The sequence below is a fragment of the Phoxinus phoxinus genome (assembly GCF_949152265.1).
Source record: "Phoxinus phoxinus genome assembly, chromosome: 24".
NCBI classification, from domain to species: Eukaryota; Metazoa; Chordata; class Actinopteri; order Cypriniformes; family Leuciscidae; genus Phoxinus; species Phoxinus phoxinus.
Window position 1 is genome coordinate 11,222,165 of NC_136899.1, and position 25,687 is coordinate 11,247,851.

At 36.1% G+C, this 25,687-nt stretch overlaps 1 protein-coding gene across 1 annotated transcript in view; it reads left to right on the plus strand.

Moving 5' to 3' along the window:
* Positions 1-25,687, plus strand: part of vipr1b (vasoactive intestinal peptide receptor 1b) — a 55,043-nt gene that overhangs the window by 25,823 nt on the left and 3,533 nt on the right. Inside the window, exons 4-12 of the mRNA XM_079601328.1 lie at positions 5,220-5,320; positions 7,718-7,815; positions 12,886-13,021; positions 21,652-21,805; positions 21,944-22,004; positions 22,119-22,191; positions 23,487-23,578; positions 24,609-24,738; positions 25,635-25,676. Coding sequence (XP_079457454.1) covers positions 5,220-5,320; positions 7,718-7,815; positions 12,886-13,021; positions 21,652-21,805; positions 21,944-22,004; positions 22,119-22,191; positions 23,487-23,578; positions 24,609-24,738; positions 25,635-25,676 — 887 coding nt within the window. The remainder of the gene's footprint in view (positions 1-5,219; positions 5,321-7,717; positions 7,816-12,885; positions 13,022-21,651; positions 21,806-21,943; positions 22,005-22,118; positions 22,192-23,486; positions 23,579-24,608; positions 24,739-25,634; positions 25,677-25,687) is intronic.

Consider the following 25,687-nt stretch of genomic DNA (forward strand, 5'->3'; position numbering starts at 1 on the left):
AGTTACCATTAATTGAAATAAAACATAAAAATGAAAGAAAAAAAATATTAATAAAAAACTATAATAGTATCTCAATGATACTGTTGTGGTATGATGACATAGTTAAATAAATGAAATATTGTAACATACATTTTTTTCCCCTCTAGATTAGTGAGGTACCACTGAACTTCCCTAAATCTGATAGAATTATCTGCAGTTTTAAGTAGTACAAATTACTTTTATTTTATAATATCCTGTATGGTACAATACTTTTACTGATCCATAATTTTGTCAGACTGCTGTTTTATTCTTATTGCCTATATAGTGGGCCGTATAATTATCAGTAACAGAAACACTTTAATTGATGTTAATCACAAGTTAATATTGAACCATATTAATCACACCAATAATCATTGCAGAGTTGATTAATCTGTTGATTAATTTAATATTGGTGCTTTCCGTCAATTAATTTATTTAGGTCTGTTTTTTTTTTTTTATGAGCCAATTAGCCAATCAACTTGCTGACACAGAAACCTTCAAGTTCAACCTGCTTTTGCAGCCTTGAATTGATTTGGAAGATGCGCCATAAAAAGTCAATAATGGTAAGTACTAAACACAGCTTCAGAATCTGTGTTTAGTACTTACCATTATTGACTTTTTATGGAGCATCTTCCAAATGACAAATAAGCAGATCAATACATATTAAAGGAACAATAAAACTCTCAGCAGGTTATTAGAGAATCATAAGCCTATTGACAAAAACAAATGTCACAATGTCTTCTTTGGTTAATTAAAAGAGAGATAAAACATAATTTTTAACAATATTTGTATCTAGAGTTAGAGTTATCTATGGTTTATTTACATTAATGAATGTAGAAGAGGTGGAAAGATTAGACATTTGACATGATTTATAGATTTTTACCCAATGTTTCCCAGGGTGAGTCAGTGGGCCAAATCTAAACATAACAATGGCCAATTATTGGGCAAATAGACCTTATTATCATTTCCCTTATTTAACCTTCTTCAAAATGTAATCCAGTGTATGGTTTGCCACTTGCATTACGTTTTTGGTGGGGGAAAAGAAAAAAAAAATCCAGTAATTGGGTTAATTTACCAATAAGTCTTTCCAACAGTTGGAAAACACGTCATACTGTACTTGTGAGTATCGATCATTGTTGTCTAGATGGAGGTCACTGCCTGTCGGGCAGGCTAGTCTAGTCTTTGTGTCTAGATTTGATGCATTTAAGCTGTTTTTGCTGCATTTGTTCCTTCTGGAAAGTACTTTTTTTTTTCTTTTTTTTTAAGTCTGTTTCCATTTGAGTGCTCTATTGTATGCCTCTATTAAAATTTCATTTTTCAATGTTAAAGGGGTCATTGGATGCAAAATTCACTTTTATATGGTGTTAATAATGCCCGTATTAGCATATTTCTGCCCTCAGCCATTTGTATACTGTCCGCCAAGGCAGCACTTTGTGTGTCTTGTGTCGACACCCCCATGGAAGAGAGGGGTGCGATGAGCAGTTGCTCATTATCATTTAAAGAGACATGCACCGAAACGGGTCGCTGTGAACAGAGCTGTTTTTGAGGAGGTAAAAAGGGTGTTGTTTTACACAACCATTAAAGAATTTTAACCAAAGTATGTTACAAACTTTACATGAAGACCCCACAGAATCATACCAACTTGTGGAAAATGGGCATCCGATGACCCCTTTAAGAAACCTCATTGCTTTTTTAATTTTTTAATTTTATTTATTCAGTGTTCACATAAATAAAAAGACACAGAAACTCATGCACCTAAAGTCTTTTTAATTCAAGCCTGAGTAAAAATGGTTGGCTTGTTTCGGATCAATATGTGACATTGTAACAGTATCCGCTATGAATTCACTGAGGAGGAATAAAGTGGCCTTCCTCCTGAAGTATACATCATATTTTACAAAGTCTGTGGACCATGAGACAAATCTCTCTCTAAATGCCTTATTGTAGTGGGATACCCACATCTAGTCATTGAATGCCCCCTGTTATTCTCATATAAAATGCTCTTAATTGTGTTATAGATTATGGTTTATAATCCAAGGTAAATTCTCTCATAATCAATTGAACACTAGTCCTAACTACATTTTCAATAGTGTAACAGCAGTTCAGCTGTTTTCAAAGTACTACAGTTTTTTCCAGTAACAAGCTTTTTTTTGTGCAATATGTACTGTAGAATTGGTAAGTCTGATTAATTTATGTGGCCAAATGGAACCGTCTTAACAAATCAAATAACTATCCAATCAGTAGAAACACACAAAGTGATGATCAGGTGTAAAAAGCCTCATATAAAAGGCGCAAAAGGTATATATAAAAGGTTTTTGTTGTATTTAGTAAAAACTCACCAGTATAAGTTTTAATCTGTCAAACTGTCAGGGTCATTTTTGTGAGAGCAAAAAATGGCTCTGATGAAATTACAAAAAATATTCGAATTTTTTAATGGTGTCTGTGGTAATGAAGTGCCCGACGTAGGAAATACTATAACAACCAGTCTTTAATATCACACTTAGGAAATTACAGGAGAATTCAGGAGAATCAACTAACACAACCACTTATCTCAAAGACAAAAGAAATAAGGAGAACTCATGGCTTAAATACAGTTGTAATCGAAATTATTATTATTCAACCCCCATTGCAAATCAGGTTTATTGGCCAAATTTACAGACATTGAGCTGTTTGCTGTGAACAAATCAAACAAAAGTCATTGAAATAGCTCAACTTAAACAAATATTTCAAGTGGTTTCTCCAAATTTAACTTAAAATGCAACTTTTATTGACTTCTGCAGTCTCAAAATTATTCATGCTCTCCATGGCAAGCATCTTTAGTACTTAGTAGAACACCCTTTTGCTGTTATGACCTGCTACAAACGAGATTTATAACCAGACACCAGCTTCTGGCAGCGCTTCTAAAGAATCTTAGTCCATTCCTCATGAGCAATGGCCTGCTGTTCTGTAATATTCTTGGGTTTGCGTGCTGCAACCGTCTTCTTCAAATCCCACCAGAGATTTTCTAAGTCAGGTGACTGTGATGGCCGCTGTAGAATCTTCCAAGCCTTGGTGGAATTTGAGATATGCTTGCGATCATTGTCCTGTTGGAAGGTCCAAGCTTCAGTTTCCTCACTGACGGCATGGCGTTTTCTCATAGGATTTCCTGATACTTCAATGAATCCATCTTGCCTTCCACACGCTGCAGGTTTCCAGTGCCAGAAGATGCAAAGCAGCCCCAGAGCATCACCGAGCACCACCATGCTTAACTGTTGGCAGTGTTCTTTTCAGCATATGCTTCATTCTTCTTCCTCCAGACATACCACTGATCCATAGGGCCGAAAAGTTACAGTTTCATTGCTTCACAGAACAGAATCCCAAAAGTTCTGTGGCTTATTTATATGATTTTGAGTAAATTGGAGCAGACTTTTCTTGTGCTTTTGGGTCAGTATACTGGTGTACATCTAGCATGGAAACCGCATGCGTTTAGCACGCGTCTTACTGTGCGAGCTGAAACCTCTGTGCCTGTTGCCACCAAGTCTTGCTGTAGATCTTTTGCAGTCACTCAACGGTTTTTCTGAACCTGCCTTTTCAGAAATCTGGTTGATAGCTTCCTTTTTCTGACCCGTCCAGGTAGTATAACCACTGTTGTATTAACTTTGAACTTGCGAACTATGCGTCTCTAGGAACATTTAGTGCCTTCGCTATCTTTTAGTATCCTGTTCCTTGTTTGTGAAGGGCGATGAAACTTACTTTTGAAACTCTTTACTCTCTACCATTCTTTTGACTTCGCCATATTTATAACATGCTGTGGAACGTAACTGTCATAGATCGCTCATCAATATCTCTCTCTGGTCATCAAAGAACATCTTCACCTGAATATTGAACTACTTTTCCCATCAGCCGTGTTCTCATTCCTAATCATCTGCACAGGTGAAACCACTTCTCCTCTCTATTTAAACTGTCATCTCTCAGTGCTCCTTGCGAAGTCTTTTACCAGCTACGGCCTACATCTCTGAGTGTTTACATTCAATTGTCTTTCCTGGTTTCCCGTCCACTGTCTGCTATCCTGATCTCCGTGTTATCGTCTGCTGCCTGCCCCGACCCGACCCCTGCCTGGTATCGTCTATGAGTATTGGATCTTCCCAGATCTTCACTAATTCTACTGCATTCTCTCTGCCTGCTTTCTATTAATAAAGTGTTTGCAAATGGATCTGCACGCCTCTGACTCTACATCACAGTAACACTCAACAAACCTAGCCAGTTCAGGTATTTCATGTGTTCAATGAAGCTCTTGATTAATTGCATCAGGTGTGCTTGAGACAACACCTGTTTTGCAGATTTGTGCTGTTGTGAGGGATTCTATTCAGGGGGTTGAATAATTTTAAGTCTCCAGAAGCCATTAAAGGTTTCAGTTGAATTTGTGGAAACCACTTTAAACATTTTGTGTTGAGCTATTTCAATTACTTTTGTTGGATTTTTTTTTCCACTGCAAACAGCTGAAAGTCAATTTGGCTAATACACCTGATTTGAAATTGGGGTTGAATACTTTCGATTACAACTGTTCATGGAGAGTAATGAGGGAACTAAACAGAATGATTAACTAATGAGTTACCAAGGAAACAAACTACGAACTCAGGCAGGCTTAAACAGAACATACACGTTACATTTAGTTAATAAATTTCGCTTAAGTAACTTCACTGCAATTTGCAAATTTTGTTCATAACTTATAATGTAGCTAAATACCTTTTCAAACAGTATTTTAACCATAGTTTAACTACTTAAAAAAGTGATTACAAAGTAGCCTTCCCAATGCTGCATAAATCTTATGACCTAAAAAAATTTGTTTTTCTTTCCCAAGCATCTCAATAATTCATTGTTCAAATTTGTATACAGTATAGATCAAAACAATACGCTCACTGAATCACAGTGCTCAGTTGGGTCTCATTGCGTATTGATCTGATACAGAGTTTTGCATTCAGTGGGCCACTGTGCAGTGAGAAGTGCCAAGAAACACCTCAGCGAGAGGGGTGACGCGGCCCCGAATTTCTCTGCTTTATTCCAGAAAGCCATTTAACTTTGTGTGAACATTACTCCAGGACGCCAGCTCTCAGGGCTCACTTTGTTTCAGTTAAAATCAAAAGAGTAATAAACAGATGCAACTTCTAAATAGAGCAGCCAGCAGGTGTATCTTGAGGTTAATGACCTTTACATTTCTCACACAGGTAACCTCTCAAAGACTTGCACTGCTGATGGCTGGACTGAAATGGACCCGATGGAAATCGCAGTGTATTGTGGCTATAATCTGAATGGCACTGGTGACGATGTAAGTGCAAATTGTTTCTCTGTTCGGAGAGTAATTGTTTCTCACGGGGACGTAAGATCATTTTAATATTTACAGTACAGGGGCTTGTCAGTGATTTGTTTTTTTCTCCAACCATCTGCCCAAAAATTGGCCGAATTAGGCTACCTGCTGTTTTTCTGAATTTAAATGCCATCCGATCTCTGAATCCACATTTCTGAGTTAACAAGAAGGGATCAAAGTAATTGTCTAAATCCTTTTTGACCACTTTGGGGTTACTGCTGCGCTTCACATTTTAAATATGGACACTTTTATTACTGAAGTACTGGACATTTTTTACAAGAATTAAATGACTACACCACTCTACTACAGTGAACGGGAGCTGTAAAGAAGACAAAGAAATAAGAGAACAAAATCATGTGATCTTTTGAGACTATTTCTAACTTACTCTAAACTAAGTACAGTATATCTGCTAATTTCCACATTTTTAAAATGACATCCATCAGTTTGAGAGATGAAACGCTAGACAGAAAACCATGTAAACCATAGCACGTTCCTATTTTTAAACAGGATATTTAAATAATCTAATAATAAATAAGATATTATTTTTCTATTGTTAAATTAAATATGAATTGATTAATTGTCCAAGCAATAACAGATATGTTGTTTACAGCTGACGATTACACACCACGTAAGCAGCACGTTCATGGGTTCGTCGTAGTATCACAGAACTTTCTCCCCCGCTGTGAATAAATCAACATCTGAGGTACATGCAAATGTTTTTTTAGAAGTCCCCATGAGAAACAATTACCATCCAAATAGGGCTGAAGTAGTTTACTATCACTTAAGGTAATTGGGAGACTTTAGAGAGCATCAAACGTACATGCAAAATATCTTAGAACATTTATGTCAAACTAGTGTTTTCAACTCCACTGACAATATACAACACTGAAATGCTCAGACTCTTGACTTATTGGACTTTTAGCCCACACAAAACGATCATTCTCATGTCAAAAAGAGTGTCCCTCACCCAAAAAACCCAAGCTCTAACGTTCACCTTTTTTCAGTCAACCTCTTAGCCTCCTTTTCCAGCCTCCCTTTTATTGCCTAGTGCAAACTAAGTCCAAACATAATAGCTCCTTTATTTAGCGATGCACATCGGTGTCAGCCCTTGGAGGCATTTGTAAACATACAAATAAGCCATCGCTGAAGTTATTATATAACATGAAAAGCCTTGATCTTTTGAGCAGAGTATAGTTAAGTGAAGAGCAAATGACCTTTGCCCTTTGATGAAAGCTTTCCCAGCATGTTTTCGCATCAACAGGATGGGTAATCAGCACGTTCGGTCTTCAGACCCACCGGGAATATGTGGGCATGGGACTTAAAAGGAATTTTATGTTCTTGTTGATGAGCGTCTGATGCTCCTTGTTGCTATGTTCAGGTTTTTATATTCAACTTTGGTCAAAGGCTATAAAGGGGGTTATTTAAAATATGCAGGTGTTTCTTTTAAAGGTTTGCATAGGAGAGACAGCACAGTACCCATTCTTACCACACAAAAAAGAAAACCTTGAGTAAGAATCCTCCTTTTCAGACATCAGGATCCAATAAAATGGACAAAAAGCCAGTAATGGTCAGAGACCATGGCTGTTGTTTTTATGAGCTGTAGTGTTTATGAAGGTTGTTTTGAGGGGCTGTGGATGAATGTTTTGACCACACTCTCGTCATGCGTACGGAGCGTAGAAGTCTTTTATATTTAGTTTTACACATTGAACACAATACTGACATACTGCATGTGAGATATATTTTTAGACCAAGACAAAATGTCTTGCTTTTAAAAGAATGATAATCTAGAAAGTGCATTCAGTGGTGGTGAGAAATATAATACCGTAATCAAAAGGTTTTATTCACTACTGTCATGATTTTTAATGATTTTGAAAGAAATCTCAGTCACACTTTAGTTTAGGGTCCAATTCTCACTATTAACTAACTATTGACTACAATTTTGCTTCAATAAACTCCAAATTACGGCTTGTTAATAGTTATAAGGTAGTTGTTAAGTTAAGTTTAGGTATTGGGTAGGATTAATGGATGTAGAATATGGCCATGCAGAATAAGGCATTAATATGTGCCTTGTAAGTACTAATAAACAGCTAATATCCTAGTAATATTCAAGCTAATAAACAACTAGGTAATAGTAACAATGTAACCCTAAACCTCACTAAAGCTGCATTTATTTGATCAAAAACACAGAAAAATTCAATTGTGAAATATGATGTCAATTTAATATAACAGATTTCTGTTTAAATATATTTTAAAATGTAATTTATTCCTGTGTGTAATGTGAAAATGTGAGCAGACATGGTTGTTTAAACTGAGTACAGTGCTGTTTAGTGAGCACACATTCTTTCTTTTCTTTTGCAGGATAGTTTCTTCAGGTCAATAAAGGTTGGCTACACCATTGGACACAGTGTTTCTCTCATTTCTCTCACTACTGCCATTGTAATACTTTGTATATTCAGGTAAGAATTTCTACATTTGTCGAAACTATGCTAACATGTAGGTTTAGGGGTGAGTTATGTTCGCCCGATTATGTTCGTCTGCCAAAACAATGTGGTTACACTTTATTTTAAGTTGTCCTTGTTACAGTGTAATTATACATTTAAGTACTGATTACCGTATATTAATGAACTACATGTACTTACTATAGCCTTAGGAATAGGTTTTTGGTTTAGGGTTAGCTGCATTTAGTTATGCATAATTCATAGTTATTACTATAGTAACAACATGTAACAAGGACACTGAAATAAAGTGTTACTAATGTTTTTTTTTTAGATATATCATGCTTGTAGTGCCGTTTTTGCTTTAACTAGTTTTAAAGAACCTATCCAAAGCAATTATTTCTAGGACAAATTACTTTGTGTGTACCTGACAGTTCAAATGAAATAATTCAATTTGCTTATTTTAATCATCTTCATATAAATTAATTGCATGAACAGACTCCAAGAATAGGGTACAAATACAAGGTACATCTGCCTGAAATTCTTTTTAAAAAGATTTTTATAAATAGTGAGATTTTAAATGTGACATGGAAAACATTTCTGAAATGTGATTTCAAATTTGAGATCGTTTTTTTTAAACAAATTTATTTTAAAATGATATTACAAATCTCTTAATTACAATTTATTTGAATATTTCCTGGGGAAAAAAAGATTTTCAACCTTTTTGTCCCCACATAAAGTTCACACTGAAGGATGACATTTTGATTAAGCTAACATGCTTTAAACATAGAAAACAGTGTTTCATGCATGGTTAAAGCCAACCCTAAATGCACCATGAGGTGTCATGGAGCGAGTCACTGAATCGCTGAAGCTGTCGAGGATTAAACAGCGAGCAACATGCTTCCGTTGTGAGACTACAGTGATTGATCTGGCTCACTAGAGACAGAACGCCCTGCTAATGACAGAGATAAGAGCTTTCTTACATGCATTTTACAACACACATTTCATCTAGGCCAAAGAAGACTCTTCACCATCAGAGAATCATTTCAGTGCAGTGTTCATAAATAAACCCAGCAGTGATACTTTGAACCACAAACTCGATTTAATTTAAAATCATTTAAGCGGCACCAAGTTAGCGTTCAAATCACTTAGGCAACATTATTTGTGTATGAATTAAACATTACATTTGTAGTGGATTAGACTATTAATGATGCTGTTCTGGTGGATGATTCATTTTTGACATGGCACATTACTGTGACATGCTCATGACAGGAACCGCTATGGATGTATCTTGTTCATAATAAGGTGACCAGATTTCTGAAATGGAATCCAGGGACGTTTCCTAATTCATTTGTTAAAATACTATCACTGAATTATCAGTTCTATGAATTAACTCCCCGGAGCGCACATACTGTAAACGTCACATCCGGCACTTTTTTTTTCACACAAAGTCCTTTGCATAAAAATCAGGCTTTCTAAATTTTTTACGTCTCATTTTTTTACGTCTCATTTTTTACGTCTCATTTTTTATGTTTTTTTACGACCAAAAAAAGCAATTAATACATGAAAATGATTATATATAGCCCCTTTAATATATTCACTACTGTTAGTATGCTCTGGCAACCACAGGCTATGTTGGTAAGGCTTATTTGCACTGTATATGCAGGGTGTTTAGAACTTGCTATAAAATGGGGACATTTTTGGGGACAGGACTCCGTCTAGTCCGCGTCTGATAAACCTAGTAAGAAGCTGACCTATAAAAATGCACAAGTTCTGCTGTAAACAGTCATAAACGGATATTTTCAGCAACTCACAGCACAGTTATTACAGCATCAATCCTCCTTGGGGCATCCTGGGGTTAAGTGCTTTGCTCAAGGGCACAAGTATGATAGTTCACGGCGTTCTCCTTCTGATTACCAACCCGAGGTTTAACCACCACAACCCACCCTTAATGCTGTCATTCCCATCAGTAATAAGGTTCATGTGTATCATAAGTATGGCAGAGCAGTAAAGCTGCTCATGTTCAGCTCTGGAGCAAAGTAATCAGTCCTAATCCCATCTCTTAACATTATCTGCACTCCAGCTGCAGGCTTTAGCAGTCTTAACTGAGACTATATCAGTCTGGTGTGGGATTTCAGGGACTGACAGGGGCTGAAGACCTGATCACACCTCAGGTTATTATTGCCGGTTTGAACACTTGCTCCCACTCCATTGAATGACTCAGGTCACAAGTTGTCATTGGTTGGTGGAAACACAGTCTGTGGTCTAATTAAATTGTTCCTTTAGCAAGAAACACTTGGTAGAAAAGTTGTGTAGGGTCTAAACCTGTCAGTGGTATAATGCAAGGTTATCCTGCAGATGGCCAACACTAGAGACACAACATAGACCCGTGTGTCTGTAAAATCGTGCTGATAGTGTCAGATCTCAGCATGTGAAATGAGCAAACCAGAGACATCATGCCTGCGCATGAGTGCTAGGTTAAAGGAAACACACTGATTTGACCTTTAACTCAAATGAATGTTAAGTTATAGTCAGTTAGGGAGAACGGCAATGTTATGCAATGAAATACTGCAACTTATATAAAAACCAACGCTTCATCACTGGGTCATGTGTGTTTTTGAATCGTTATTTTAATGTTTTTGTCCATACACTGTAAAACTGTCATACAGTGTCCATACACTAAACTATTGGGCAAAGCTCAAAAAAGCCAATGAAAAAATTTTTTTTTTTACAATGTAGGAACCTTATCAAATATCCAAACCTGGGGCTGGATGCTGTAGTGACCACAAAAACGAGATTCATTGATTTCGACCTGCTGTGATGTATAATATGTTTGGCTCATCTCAGCAGGCTTTTGCCACAGGAACAAAGCAATTGGATTTCATGGAGTAATCAATAGTAACTTTTCCACACATTGTTTAGAATTCATCTTACTGGACACATAATTGTAACAAATTGAAGCAATGAAGCTAGACAAATTAAAATCAATAGCACAAGTCAAAAACCAGACAAAAGACAAATACAAGGAAACTCAATATAAACAGACTCTTCAATGATGAAGTTGATATAGACAAAACAAAGACTGGTAACAATTTACGATAAGGTTTCATAAACTACTGTTTTACCTTTTATCTCATTCACTAACTACTACATTAGTAAACACGAACTAACAATACTTCTACTACAGCATTAATTAATCTTGGTTAATCTCAAGATTTACTGATACATTTAATACAATGTATTCATTTATTAATACTAGTTCAAAAGTTATATCTGTTAACACAACTGTATGTGAAGTGTTAGCTCAAAATACCCCACAGATATTTTTATATAGCAAGTTAAAATTGTCACTTTTTGAGGGTGAGCAAAAACGCACCGCTTCTGTGTCTGTCCCTTTAAATGCAAATGAGCTGCTGCTCTGAGGGCGGAGCTTCAACAGCGTGTGTCCTTTTACCTCACACAGACATGCACTGAAAATTTCAAAAACTTTTAGCCTTTTATGTTCAAGTTATGTGTAGTTATTTTCTAGTCATTGATTAGCATATTCTGTCCTGATAATCTATAAATCACGTTCCCGGGGGCGGGATGGAATGTCGTGTAGTCCTTACTAGCCGTTTGTTGTAGTCCTTAAAAACAATTTCTTTAAAAGAAAATATCTCCCTTTGCTTTGAACTTTGAGCATTGTAACTGCAGATGTTTATGCTCAAACAGCAATATTACACACTAACTAGAGTAAAAAAGTGAAATCAACCCCTTTCAAAACATTATTTTCATAAAGAGGAACTCCTAGGATAATATTTATATGTAGAGACAAAATGCAGAATCTGCATTGTGTTGTGAATTTAGCTTTGTGAGAAGTGCATTACTCTTGAAAGTTTGAGTTCAGCTAGATTTTTTTCTTTTAACAAAAATTACCAATTCAGCAAGTATGCTTTAAATTGATCAAAAGTGACAAAGTTGTTACAAAAATTTCTGTTTTAAATATATTTTGTTCTGTTGAACTTTCTTTTCATCAAAGAATCCTGAAGAAAATGCATCGTTTATTAAGCAGCATAAATGTTCAGCATTGGCAATAAGAAGAAATGTTTCTTGAGCACCAAATCAGCATATTAGAATGATTTCTGAAGGATCACGTGACTGAATACGGGAAATGTTAATAATATTCCTCAATATTATCATTTTTTTATCAAATACATATTATTTATTTCATACTCATGAGTGACAATGGGATTTAGATTATTCTGATAGGGAACCCAGCAATGAATTAGCAAATTGATCATGTGATGCAAAAATGTTATCCCAGCAACATCAACATTTTTATTTAAATAATTGTAATAATGTAAAAAATACATTATTTCTGTATTGTCTTGTATTGTGTTATAAGCTAACAGTATTTACAGCATGACAGCTTTGTAGATGTGTCAGTATTTGAGAGTACGACTGTAACATACTATACAATATTAATATTTTCTTTACACCAGAGGCAGAAAGAACCCAGTGTTTAAATAAAGTGTCAGTTGTTTTACAAGTGTGAGGTATATGGACAATATAAACAGACAAAAAAAATGTTCAGGGTGTTCTGAGATATTAGATTGCATGTCTATGCAGTGCATGTCTTAATGTACTCTTAAAAGAATAGCTCCCCATAAAATCAAAATTATGTCATCATTTACTCACTCTTGTATTCCTCCAAACCCATATGACTTACTTTGTTCCATAGCGTGTAGATGCATTGTGGTTAGTATTTTGACTTTGCATCATAGCTTGATAATATTAAATAAGCATGTTGGACATTAAATGAGCAGCTATAACCTTGCATTTTAAATCAGATTTTGTGAATTCCCATGTTTACGGTAAGTAGAAATGTGTGTGAAATGGACAACACAATGCAACAAATTACCTGTTTAACGAACCCCTTTCAAGGACCAGAAAGCTCAATTAGGATTTCATTTGTAGTGTAATTAGCTGTCATTTTTTCCGTTATTAGTTCCAAGGACGGGATGTAATTAGGGGGCAGGGGACTTCTCAATCAGGCTTAACGTATTTTAGATTCAGTAAGTGTGGCTGATTGTATTCCTTGTATTCCCTCAGGAAGCTCCACTGCACGCGTAACTACATCCACATCCATCTGTTCGTGTCCTTCATTTTGAAAGCCGTTGCTGTCTTCGTCAAAGATGCGGTGCTGTATGATGTTGTTCAAGAGTCTGACAACTGCTCCACTGGCTCTGTAAGTTCATTATTGCACAGTCTGTTTATTTATTTTCCAATGGATCCCTCAGCAGTGTGTAATAGTTTCTATTAGCAAACTGTGTGAGATCCACACGCACGCAGCAAACCAAGTATTCATCTAGCGTTGTTAGTAATCAGACTAAATATAGTCTATCCCAGCTGATCACGTTTATAGTTTTTTATACTCACGGGTCTCGTGGTGTGTTAACAGAAGTGTCTTGGGCCTCTCGACTGTTATGTCTGCTGCTAAACATCCGTGGGCATAACTTCACACTCGCTGCTGAATTTATTGCTGTTGGTGACCTCTGTTTGAACCAGCTTGCCAAAATGCTTGTTCCAGTCATTCTGGATGGCGTGTACTCCCACTGTTATTGTTGTAGCCCCTCAAGCCAATTCAATTTCACAGATTTTCCTTTCAAAACATTGCAAAATCACAAGATGTGATGTGAAGTTTGGGTGATTTTTTTACACGGACAGCATTGGGTATTTCTTGTGTGCTAGTTTTACACTACTGTGCTGACAAGCCTATGTTAACTGGTTTGCTAGTGTCCCAAATAGCTTCTTGTCTAGTTTAACCAGTAATATTTCCAGAAACTCCACCAGGACCAAAGCTAGTTGACTAACCTCACCTGCTAGGTTTTGCTTAAACCAACAACCAACAGAAATATGTGAAAACAGATCAAAGAGGGGCAGTGACAAAATTAAAACTAAAAAAAACATGTAAAAGAACAGTAACAAAATTAAAATTAGATCATCTAAGTAAAAGAGTAAACCCAGTAAAAGTAGTAAAAAGCAGGTAAAAGAGTGACAGTGACAAAATTTAAATTAGACCATGCAAGTAAAACAGCGAAATTAGTAAAACTAGTATAAAGCAAGTAAAAGAGTGACAGTGACAAAATTAACATTAGACCATGCAAGTAAAACAGCTAAATAATTACAAAATCTGGTAAAAGAGGAACAGTGTCAAAATTAAAAATAGACCAGTCAAGTCAAAATAGTAAAAAGCAAGTAAAAGAGTGTCAGTGTCAAAATTAAAATTAGACCATGCCAGTAAAAATAGTAAAAAGCAGATAAAAGAGTGACAGTGGGAAAATGTAAATTAGACCATGCAAGTAAACCAGCTAAAGTAGTAAAAAAAATCAGGTAAAAGAGTAAAAGTGTCAAAATTAAAAATAGACCAGTCAGGTAAAAATAGTAAAAAGCAGGTAAAAGAGTGTCCGTTACCTAGACCTGCACCAATCTGGAGCAATTCATGCTGGTTTCAGCAGTTTAGTTGAATATTCGAATAAAATGAGTTGAATCAGTTTCACAATATTTAGCATTGTCGTGGCAATCGTCATCACCTGACAGCTAGTAATAGTGAAGGACGTTTTCTGAGATGACTCAGCTGTTGAGTTGACTATTGATTGAACTTGACAAGAGAGCATAAACCTCTCAATGAAAATGTGGCTCCTTATCACAGTGTGTAGAGTGAGTTTGCTTCTAGAGTGAAGTGTCCTGCTGTAACACGTGTCCAGTTTTCAGATCTGGTGTCTTTCCATGTCTGCAGTTTGAGCAGAAATTTACAATAGATCAAGGCCATTTGTGAAATCTTCAGAAGTTTAATACTCTTTCAAACTGAGCATTTGACTCCTCAGATTTTTAAAGCAAGTGGATTTTAAATGCAACTTCCAGAAATATTATTTGCATCTTTAAAAAAATACTTTTTACAATGATTGTAAGTACAATAAAAATAAAAACACCCGTGGCAGAAATGATGCACATGTGGACAGTCCAAATCGAGTCACTCTTTTCACAGGTCGCTCCAGGTGTAACCCCTCCACCCGGGTCCTACTCACCCCGCTCTGTACGGGCCTCAAACCCGAGTCTCCGGCGTGAGAGTCAGGCGTTCTAACAAGGAGGCTAAAGACTGCAGCCTCTAGCGTCTGTGGTTAGAGTGCCTATTAAGATCAGAGGAGTGAGGTTCACTCGCACAGCGACTACTAGCTGGCCTCCGTTACATTCACCCCCCTAAACCTCACTCCCATCCGGGTCACGGCACCAATGTAACCCCTCCACCTGGGTCCTACTCGCACAGCGACTACTAGCTGGCCTCCGTTACACAGGCTTATATGACTTTTTTCTGTGGAACTAAATGTCAAATGAAAATGTCTCTGATAACTATTTCTACCTCAGAATTTACAACATAAAAAGTCACAAAAAGTCTATCATATTATTATTTTAGGGCCAAAAAAAATCTCTTGACAAAAAATATCTTGACATAAGATTTAATAAATCGGTTAGAACACTGGGTCGGCCTAAAGGGAAATGTGCTCAAGTGGTTTGAATCTTACCTCACAGAGAGATCTTTTTCTGTTAGTTTTGGGGGTCGTGATTCTGCAAGAGGTCCTCTTCATCAGGGAGTTCCGCAAGGATCAATTCTTGCGCCAATTCTCTTTTCCCTTTACATGTTACCTCTGGGGGAGATTTTTCGGAGACATAAAGTGTCTTTTCACTGTTACGCCGACGACACGCAGATTTATCTGCCTGTGAAAGAACTAAATTCAAACTCTCTCGATATTTTATTAGCATGTCTAAATGACGTTAAGAAATGGATGGCCGCAAATTTTCTGAAGCTAAATGAGAACAAAACCGATGTCATTGTTTTTGGTCCAAAAAAACTTGACGTGATTCAGTGCATAAATAAAACTTCCCTTAGTAATTTTGTAAAGCCTAGTGTTAAAAATTTGGGATTTGTTTTAGATAGTGATTTAAAAATGGACAAGCAAATCAGCTCTGTGATGAGGTCATGTTTTCTCAATCTACGGCTATTAGTTAAGACGAAACCGTTTCTTTCTAGCTCTGATTTCGAGAAAGCTATCATATCCATTGTTTTTTCAAAAATGGATTACTGTAACTCCCTCTATCTCGGTGTGGATACTGGAGCAATTATGCGTCTTCAGAAAGTCCAAAATGCGGCAGCAAAAATGTTAAAGTCGGCAAAAAAATATGATGCCGTGACTCCACTTCTAATTTCACTTAAGTGGTTGCCAGTACGTTTCAGAATTATCTACAAGATCCTGGTACTAGTTTTTAAGGCGCTGCACAATCTAGCTCCAGTTTATCTGTCAAACCTGGTCACTCTTTATACCCCTCCTAGATTCCTGAGATCGGAGAACAAACAACTGCTGTGCACTACCAGGACAAAGTATAAACATAGAGGTGACAGAGCCTTTTCTCGAGTAGGTCCTAAACTGTGGAATGACCTTCCTATGTCCATTAGATCAGTCACATCCTTATACATGTTCAAACCAATGCTGAAGCAATATCTTTTAAATTCCTATGCAAAAAAACTGTAAACTGCTTATTGTCTATGTGTGTTAGGCTATGTGTTTTTCTACTTATCCGTTTTGTTCTGTGCTGTTTATTTGTGGACTGTAAAGCACTTTGGGCAACGTGAGTTGTATTAAACTGTGCTATATAAAAAAAATAAAAAATAAAAATAAAAATAAAAAAAAAAAAATTGGAAAAGCCACAGTTTGCATCTGTATCTACAAAAATTCACAGTGATCACTGGCTTTCATCTCTCTCTTTTAAAGACTTTCGGCACACAAAATATAACTAATCTACTGTGGAATCAGTGAATATTCACAGGTTATGTGTCAAGCTGCCTTATTAACGTTATTCTCACCTTTAAATAACAGCAGGCTCATGGGGAATGGCAGAATGACTGATAGCCAGAAAACAGTGTTATGAAAAGTATTCGTCGCAGTGGTTTTATGCATGATACATAATAAATGCATTATAAAAGGCAGTTGAGAGGTTCAGCTCAGCAGAAGGTGTTTGTTAGCCATTTGTGTGGTTGAGCCCGCGGCGAAAGCTTCCTGTCTATTTCAGGGAGCGCGTGCCCTGAGCAAGAGGTTGCGGCTCTCAGAGTAATTTGGGATGATTTGTGTGCATTAGAACTATGAGCTGGATCCATTCATCCTGCGCTGCCTCATTTCGCAAGCCCAAAAGGAGAAAGCATCATTCAGAGCCTTCTGCTGTCTAAACTGTCGATTGCTTCATCCACACAATTCTTTTCTTCTGCCTGTAAGGCGTGCACTCTCATTTTGAGAGTGTTGCAGAGAGGAACAGAGTTTAAAATGTGTGAATCTTTCTATGATCTCAGATCACAGAGCTCAAAGACGTATTTTTTAGAAAGACAGAGTTTTATTGTTATGTATAAAACTAAAAAAAAAATTTTATCAAGGTGGGTGTCTGAATCAGACCTGTCAATCTTTTGGACCGATTTTTGGTGATATAAAACAATGTTTCCAAAATTAAACTATTTATGTATTTCAAAATAAATAATTAAAATATATACTGGAGAAAATTTAGTTTGTAGGAAGTTAACTTTAACTAAATTACCAAAAATGCTGCCCAGCACACCTTGGATAGTGTAACGCTGGGTGAACTCAAAAAACAAAAAAAAGAGTTGGATCCAAATGCAGAAATAGTTTAATAACGAAATAAACATAACAAAACCACTGCAACCAGGGAACCAGGGAACTGATAACAGAATGAGCCTCACCAAACATACATCCAACAAAGGACAACACCAGACAAAAGAAAAAAAAAGAGAAACACTTGGGTATAAAAACACTCAAGGGGAGATTGGCAAACAACACACACCTGGGAACAATCAGGAACTAAAACTACAAAGGACTACAAAACTTGGCACGGAACAGGAAATAAGATAAAAGTCCACACAAGACAGGAATCATGACAGATAGAAAACACAATTTAAATCAAATATTTTTTCTTGAACACACTACTGTTCAAAGGTTTGAGGTTGGTAAGATTTGAAAATGTTTTTAAAAGAAGTCTCTTATTCTCACCAACAAAACAGTAATATTGTGAAATATTATTACCATTTAAAATGTTCTATTTTAATATATTTCAAAATGTAATTTATTCCTGTGATTTCAAAGCTGAATTTCCCACATCATTACTTCAGCATTCAGTGTGACATGATCTTTCAGAAATCATTCTAACATGTTAATTTGGTGCTTAAGAAACATGTCTTATTATTATCAATATTGAAAACAGTTTTGTTGCTTAATATTTTTGTGGAAACCGTGATACTTTTTTTCAGGATTCTTTGATCAATAAAGATGAAAAGAACAGCATTTAATTGAAATAGGTATATTTTGTAACATTATAAATTACTTTACTGTCACTTTTGATAAATTTAATGCATCCTTGCTGAATAAAAGTAATTTTGTCTTAAAAAAAAAAACTTTTGAACAATAGTGTATGCACATTGCAAGGAAAGAGAAATTAATAAAAAAAAATGTCTTACTTTTAAATTCTTTCCTTCACTCCTCCTTTTCGACTCCAATTTGAAAATCACCTGAACTAACCTTCTTGCACATCTTTAGTTTATTGTAGTTTCATTGATATGAACATCACAGTTCATTAACTGTGTTCAAACTGTTGTATAGCACCACATCTAGATGTCAGGGTTCTGTCACTTCAGTTTATTTATTTTTGGTTTGGTGACAGAGCTCTGACACTCCTGTCTTGTTATTGTGAGTGTGCAAATTCAAGTTCATATGCTCTTTTGTCCTTCTGATATTTATGTGCGAAGCATGGTGTTCAGATCCCAGCACTTCTGTCTAGTTCGGTTTTGGTTCAGTGTTTGGGTTTGGACATTCATGCTCCATGTTTAGTCTCTTCTTGTAAGCGCACGGGTTGAAGGTTTATTCACTCGTCTTGCGGTCTTTTCGTGTGTGTTTTTAGAATGCCTGGTTTCTATATTTCAATTGGCCAGGGGTTCTTGTGTTGTCTTGTTCTGTATAGCACCCGGCTTGTGTTTTTCATTGGCTCTCATGTTGTCATGTTTTGTGCGAGCACAGTCAGTGAGTGCTCTTATTGGCTGCGTGTTCATGTTTTGTTTGAGCACATGGCTTGTGATTGTTTTAACTGGCTCTTGTTTTTGTCATGTTTTGTGTGAGTACCTGGCTTTTCATGTTTGTTTCTATGTGCCATGTATTCTCCTGTCTTCTCTTAACCCTTTCACGCATAAGTTTAAAATATTCTAACTGACCCCCCAGAGTGAGTTTTTTAAGGCGACCATTATTTTAGAACGTTCCCCCTTAATGTTTCCATGGCGAATAGAGTAAACTTCACACATCAGCAAATTATATTGGAATATATTGTTATTGCTGCTTCCATAGACATCAGTGTGTATTTTATAAACTCCAAATGTATTGTTTTACTAGTGATTATGTGTATTTAAATGTCTGAAACCTAAAAAAACACTGCAAATAGTTGTGATATATGACAGCGCTGAGCGCGTCCATCTCTGGCTCAGTGCCAGCCAACGTGCGAAAGCGCAGTTTGAATCTGGCAGTTATGTCACGTCACTGTTCATTCTAAATCCCATATGTGGGACCGTACTCGCAGGGGCACATAAATAATAATCCCATATATGGGACCGTACCGCTCAAAAGGTTAACCCCCGCCCTTGTTTCCTGATTATTGGTTTATTTGCCCCACCTGCTCTCCCTCATTACCCTCCTCATTTCCTCTCCTATTTATTCTCCTTGGCTGCATCCGAAATCGCATTCTTCCTACTATATAGTAGGCGAAAAACAGTTTGTACCCAGATGTCCTTCTTCCGGCAAGATTCTGAAGTGGGCATACGATGGCAGACGCTGATAGGTCACTTGATAATGACAACATGGCGAATGTAGTACGTCCAGATTACATTCATACTACACACATTCATACTATATAGAACATACTTTTTTAGCAGTCGTGAAGTAATTACGTATTCAAACTTAGTACCTACTCGAGAGATTATGCGATTTCGGACGCAGCCACTGTGTTTGCAGTCCTAAACCAGTTCGTTGTCAACAATCAAAGCATTCATGTCGTGTCCTGCTCCCTGCCTTAATCCTTCTGCTCTGTCCTGCTGGTTTTGTTTATATTGAAGACTCAGAAGTTAGGAGTCCTTATTAATTCATTCTGCTCTTGAGCATGAGGACATGGCATTTTCAGCATGATGCTGTATCTTTGCTCTTTTCTTTTTGCCTTCAACCACTTACACCCTCCTGTCTGATTTCATTCCATTGTGTTTGTCTCACAGTTATTTGTTTATAGTCTTCCTGCAGTCTGCCTGCCATGTCTCGCTGTCCTCACGTAACAAACTCCTCTCTACCTCCCACCGGTTCTGCCCAAACAGAACCCCTGCTTTCATGAAGGCCTATTAGCAGCGCTTACATTTCTCTGGAAGTGAGAGGAGAAACCCCAAAAAGGGGAGCACTATCTAGGAAACACATGATAAATAATTATCTACATCGATTAGGGTTTGTGAGAAATTACAAATGTATATATTTTTGTGTACATTTTTACTAACTTATCAAAAACCATATCTTGAACTTCTTAAATGTGCATAACATATTTAAACGTATATTAATATACTTAAATATGTGAATTTTTGACATGCATTCATGCTTCAAATCAGATAAACAGATGTAATCTCATTTTGTATCTATATTTATAGGAGGAAAATAATCAAAGTGGCTGTTAGATTAGTTACGAGAGTTTATTTGTTCTAGTTTTTGGGCGTCGTTATCTTTATGAGAGAAAAAAAATACAATTGCAAAAGAACATTTGAAAAAAAAAAAAAGTCTTTCATTTGAATATCAGCTAGTTGGATGTCTCCATTTTTCTTTATAATACAAACTGGTTTCTACCCTAATTTGAAAAAAAATTGTACCCTGAATTGAGCTTTCACTGTCAATGCTTTTCTTTGTAAATAAATATATTGTAAATGTAAATTGTTCTTGTAAGTTTAAAACTTATTTTTTTCATTATGCTTACAATTGCATTGGCCTTGTCGAGCTCCAAAAGTTTCCAAACCTCATATGAGAAAAAAATAAGTGATCCGTTTCTTAGTATTATAATACTGCTATTGGAATATTGATAAATAAAGTAGTGTGGTGTAATAATATTAGCTAATTAAGGCTATCAGACATTTATACACATACATGCTTCAACCATGTAATGTTTAACTCTGTAAACAGTCAGAAATTGTCCATAAAAATGTCCTTTTTACATACTGTATTGCAAATAATAAACACTCAGATGTTGTTTGCTTTAGCTACACTCCTAAAAATAAAAGTTCTTTACTGACATCTATGGTTCCATGAACCTTTAACATCCACTGAACCTTTCCATTCCACAAAAGGTTTTTTATAGTGAAGAAAGGTTAAAAAAAGGGTAGATTTTTTAAATGTTCTTCACAAAAAAGGTTATTTTAATTACTGTTCAATGAAGGGTTCTTTGGGGAACCCAAATTCCTTTTTTTCCTGTGGCAACGCTGCAAAAAAAAACTTGTGGATCCTTTTTTTAAAAGAGCATATCTGCTTTGTTTCAATTTAATTTAATTTGCCAGTAAAGTTTATCACTCAATGGTAGTACTTCATGCATGATTTGGATTCGGAAGCTATTGAATGAAGAGTGGATTTCTTAATAACGAGATATCTGAAATTATCACTGTGACATATGCATATTCAGTTTTACAATGTGTTGTTATCATCGTTGTTATTAAGAATGACTTCTTTAAAGCCATTTTCATTTTTCGTGTCTGGTTTTCAGGTTGGCTGCAAAGCTGTGATCGTCTTTTTCCAGTATTGCATTATGGCAAGCTTCTTCTGGCTCCTAGTGGAAGGTCTGTATCTTCATGCTCTGTTGGCCGTCTCCTTCTTCTCAGAGAGGAAGTACTTCTGGTGGTACATTCTGATTGGTTGGGGTAGGTGTCATAGTTTTTATGTGCATGTTTATGACCCTTTTTACTCACCCTTTTGTTAACCTTTGACATATACTGATCATGTCAATAAGCCATTTAAAGCGACCGACTGACTTTACACTCTATTTTATCTCGCTGCAGGAGGTCCAGCGATTTTCATCATGGCTTGGAGCTTTGCCAAGGCTTACTTCAAAGATGTGGGGTAAGATAAACACATCAGTCAAAGGCTTAAATGATTTTATGTAAAAATCAAGACATAAAATAATGCAAGCAGAAATATACATGACATTTGTTTGCCGTTTTTTCTTTCTTTCAGATGCTGGGATATAATCGAAAATACCGACCCATTCTGGTGGATTATCAAAACCCCGATATTAGCTTCAATTCTGGTGAGATGCCCTTTCTATAAATATATTATATACAAATTCATTAGTATTTTATATTTTTGTAATTTTATATATTTTAATATTTTAAATATTAGTTATTTCTAGATTGCTTTCTCTTTTGTATATTTGCAAAATGCTTTTATTTTTATATTTATTTTTCATTTTATTTAGTATAATATTTTTTAGAGTGTTCTTTTTAATTTGTTTTATATAATTTATTAATTTATATATATATATATTTTTTTGTAGTTTGAATGCTTTCTCTTTTCTATCGTTTTATTTTGAACGCTTTTATTTTGACATTTTCTATATATTTTCAGTCTTTCATATTTTATACAGTACTGTCTCTTTTATATAATTTTTTATTATTTAATACATTTTTGTATATATTTTCATTCTTTAGAATTTTGTGTATATTTTGTTCGTTTTTTCTTTCTCCTACAAGAAAAGGCCCTACAATTTCATGGGTCAACCTGGCTTCACATAATTAATATAATTTCCCGTGTAATAATTATTGAAAGCTCTCAGATAACAACAAATATTACATACACATACATCTGTGAGCAAGCTTCTAATAATTATTGTGAATACTTCATAGCAGTCAATCTCTCATGGGTTTTACTTTCTGTTCTGGCTTTTTTCCCCCAGTTTTTTTTTCTCGTTTATAACGTTACAATGTAATGATTTGCCTTAGTGCTGAGTGTTAGGATTTAAGTAACACACAAAACCTGTGGACCAATGTGCCAGGCAATGTTTCCCTCCAGGGATTTACATTATACATGAAATATCAATAAGGGCTGAAAGGTGCGAAAAACGCTCTTAAAAGCCCTTCTTGGCTTTTCTTATAAGAGATTTAGAGAGAGAGAGAGAGAGAGAGAGAGAGAGATATGTCAATCGAATCGAATGTTTATGGCGATTTATTTATAGTGTCTGGGATTTGCTATTTTCGGCTGGAAAACTGAGGCACTTCTTGTCTTCCTCCACTCAGACATGCCTATTGCACAGTTATTGCTTGTTTTTGCTAGTCAGAAAGTAAAAAGTCTTAATACAGGCCATCTTGTCTACTTAGAGTTAATGTTATCTGTCTCGCTGCCATCTTAAGGAGGTAGTTTTGTTCTGTACCTTTGCTAATAGACTTCGTTCCCTGCTTTTCTTCGAGACAGTAATAATAAACACTGTGCTTCGGGACCATTGACTTTATGACCCCTCAGTGGTTTCAGTGATCTTTGCTGAATCGTGACATGAAGCAAAATAACGACACCCACTCTTTTGTTATTTTGTTTTTCCACCAACAACAGATGAACTTTATCCTGTTCATCTGTATCATCCGGATACTGCGGCAGAAGATCAACTGTCCTGACATCGGGAGAAATGAATCAAACCAATATTCGTAAGTATTTTGGACTCCATTCAAACAGGTTTCTGCTTTTAAAATAAGATTCATTCTGTCCTTTGTTCTCTGTAATCTCCTCACCCTGCTGAGAGGACCAGATTGAAATTTAAAGGGATAAAAAGGGATAGTTCACACAAAATGAAAATTCTGTCGTCATTTACTCACCCTCACATCATTCCAAACCCATTTGACTTACTTTCTTCTGCGAGACTGTGAGACATCTTGAAAAAAAAAAACGTGAATAAGATTCGAGAACTGCAGCAAAGGTGCAGATTGAATAGCGACTTAAATTTCAGTCTTTTCCTCACAGGTATAGACTTTGGAATATTGCAAATGAGACTACTTTTACTACTGTATGTTTATGGTGTTTTTGCATCCCTTTTGAAGCTTAAAATGAATAAATGATGACGAATATTCTTTTTTGGGTGAACTATCCCTTTAAATGCTGGCCAAGATTGGTTAAAGTGGATAAGTGCTGGTCTAGCTGAGGCTTACCAGCAAGACCATCAGGAAACAAAAGCCGATTGGCCACAAGTCTTGTTGGTTAAGATAGTTATGGAGTCTGATGGGGACATCAGCATCTAAAGCACAACTTCTGCTGTAGATCAGCTATTCTGGTCTTTTCGGACGGGAGGTACATGAGAAGCATTTTAGTTTATGTAATTTTAACACGGGCATAAAATATGGGGATATTTTAGCTGGTCTCTCCAGCAGCGAGTGAGAACCGACCGCACTGCAATCTCATCATCTAAAATGTCAGTGGCTCTCTCCGCCATTGTTCGGATGATTTAATGTCCTTTGTCCTTGAGTAACTCTGCGCTGTGCAGTTCGCACAAAACAAGACGCGGTTCTTAAGCACCTGCAATTTTCTACCCAGCATCACTAATGTTGTTATTCCAGTAATATGCTTTTCGATATAACCTGGTAATAATATCATTCTCAGACCCGTGCTGAGTGCAGGTTATGCATGACAACAAAGTATCGCATAATGCTATTTGTTATGTTTTTCCCCTCTTCTTTTCTATAGGAGGCTGGCAAAATCCACGCTTTTGTTGATTCCACTCTTTGGGATTAACTTCATCATATTCGCTTTCATTCCAGAGAACATAAAAACTGAACTAAGGCTTGTGTTTGACCTCATTCTTGGGTCATTTCAGGTACGTCTGAGGATTTAATCACTCAAACTGTCTTTGAAAAAAAAAAAAAACTAGAGCCCAAATATCAATATATAGTCCCAAGTGACAGGAAATGCTCTCAGGCTAATGGTAGGACTGTTGTTCAAATAGCAGAATAGTTTAATGATGTCTGGTAGAACTGCTCAGGGGTCCTCAAACAGTCTCCAAAGAGCATCTCTCTCACACACACTTTAGCTATTGGCTGTTGTTTTTTTAATGGCGTAATTGGGTGTTTGGCTTTTTTACCCTGTGGATGTTTAGAAAATCAACTCTCCTAAAAACACTTTTCACACTCTCATTAATTTATTCATTTTACTTTAAGATCTTGGACACATCCCAAATGATGTATTGTGTTTAATGGCATTCTGCGTTGGAAATTATGCTGGTGAAAAATATTATTTTTTATACACTAAATATTACATATATTTATATATACATTCTCACGTATAATACAATCTATACTTAAAAACAAATTAAAAATGTGGCAAAAAAACAACAAAAAAAAAATCATAAAGGCATGGTAAAATGTTTCCAAGACAATTTTAAATGTGACCTTCATATACAAAAAAAGTTAGTTTTAATAAAAATAAGCTCTGGGGATAAAAAAGTGCCCCAATTATAATTTCTTTAGCCACCAGAATGACTGGCATGAATTCAAGAAGGATCTGCCCCCCTTAGTTAATTATACTTTTGTCTGCTTCAGGACTCAAACCTATATTTTTAGGCCACAATCATAGACAGTCTGGTGGGAAATGGTATTCTCTAGACATTTAGCACATTGCCATTCCTGTGTGTAATACTTTGAATGAATGGCCTTGCAATGCCTACTCTGTACCTACAGTGACGTGCGAGTAAGTTGCTTTCATTTGTTTTAACAGGGTTTTGTGGTTGCTGTACTCTACTGTTTTCTGAATGGAGAGGTAAGACAGAT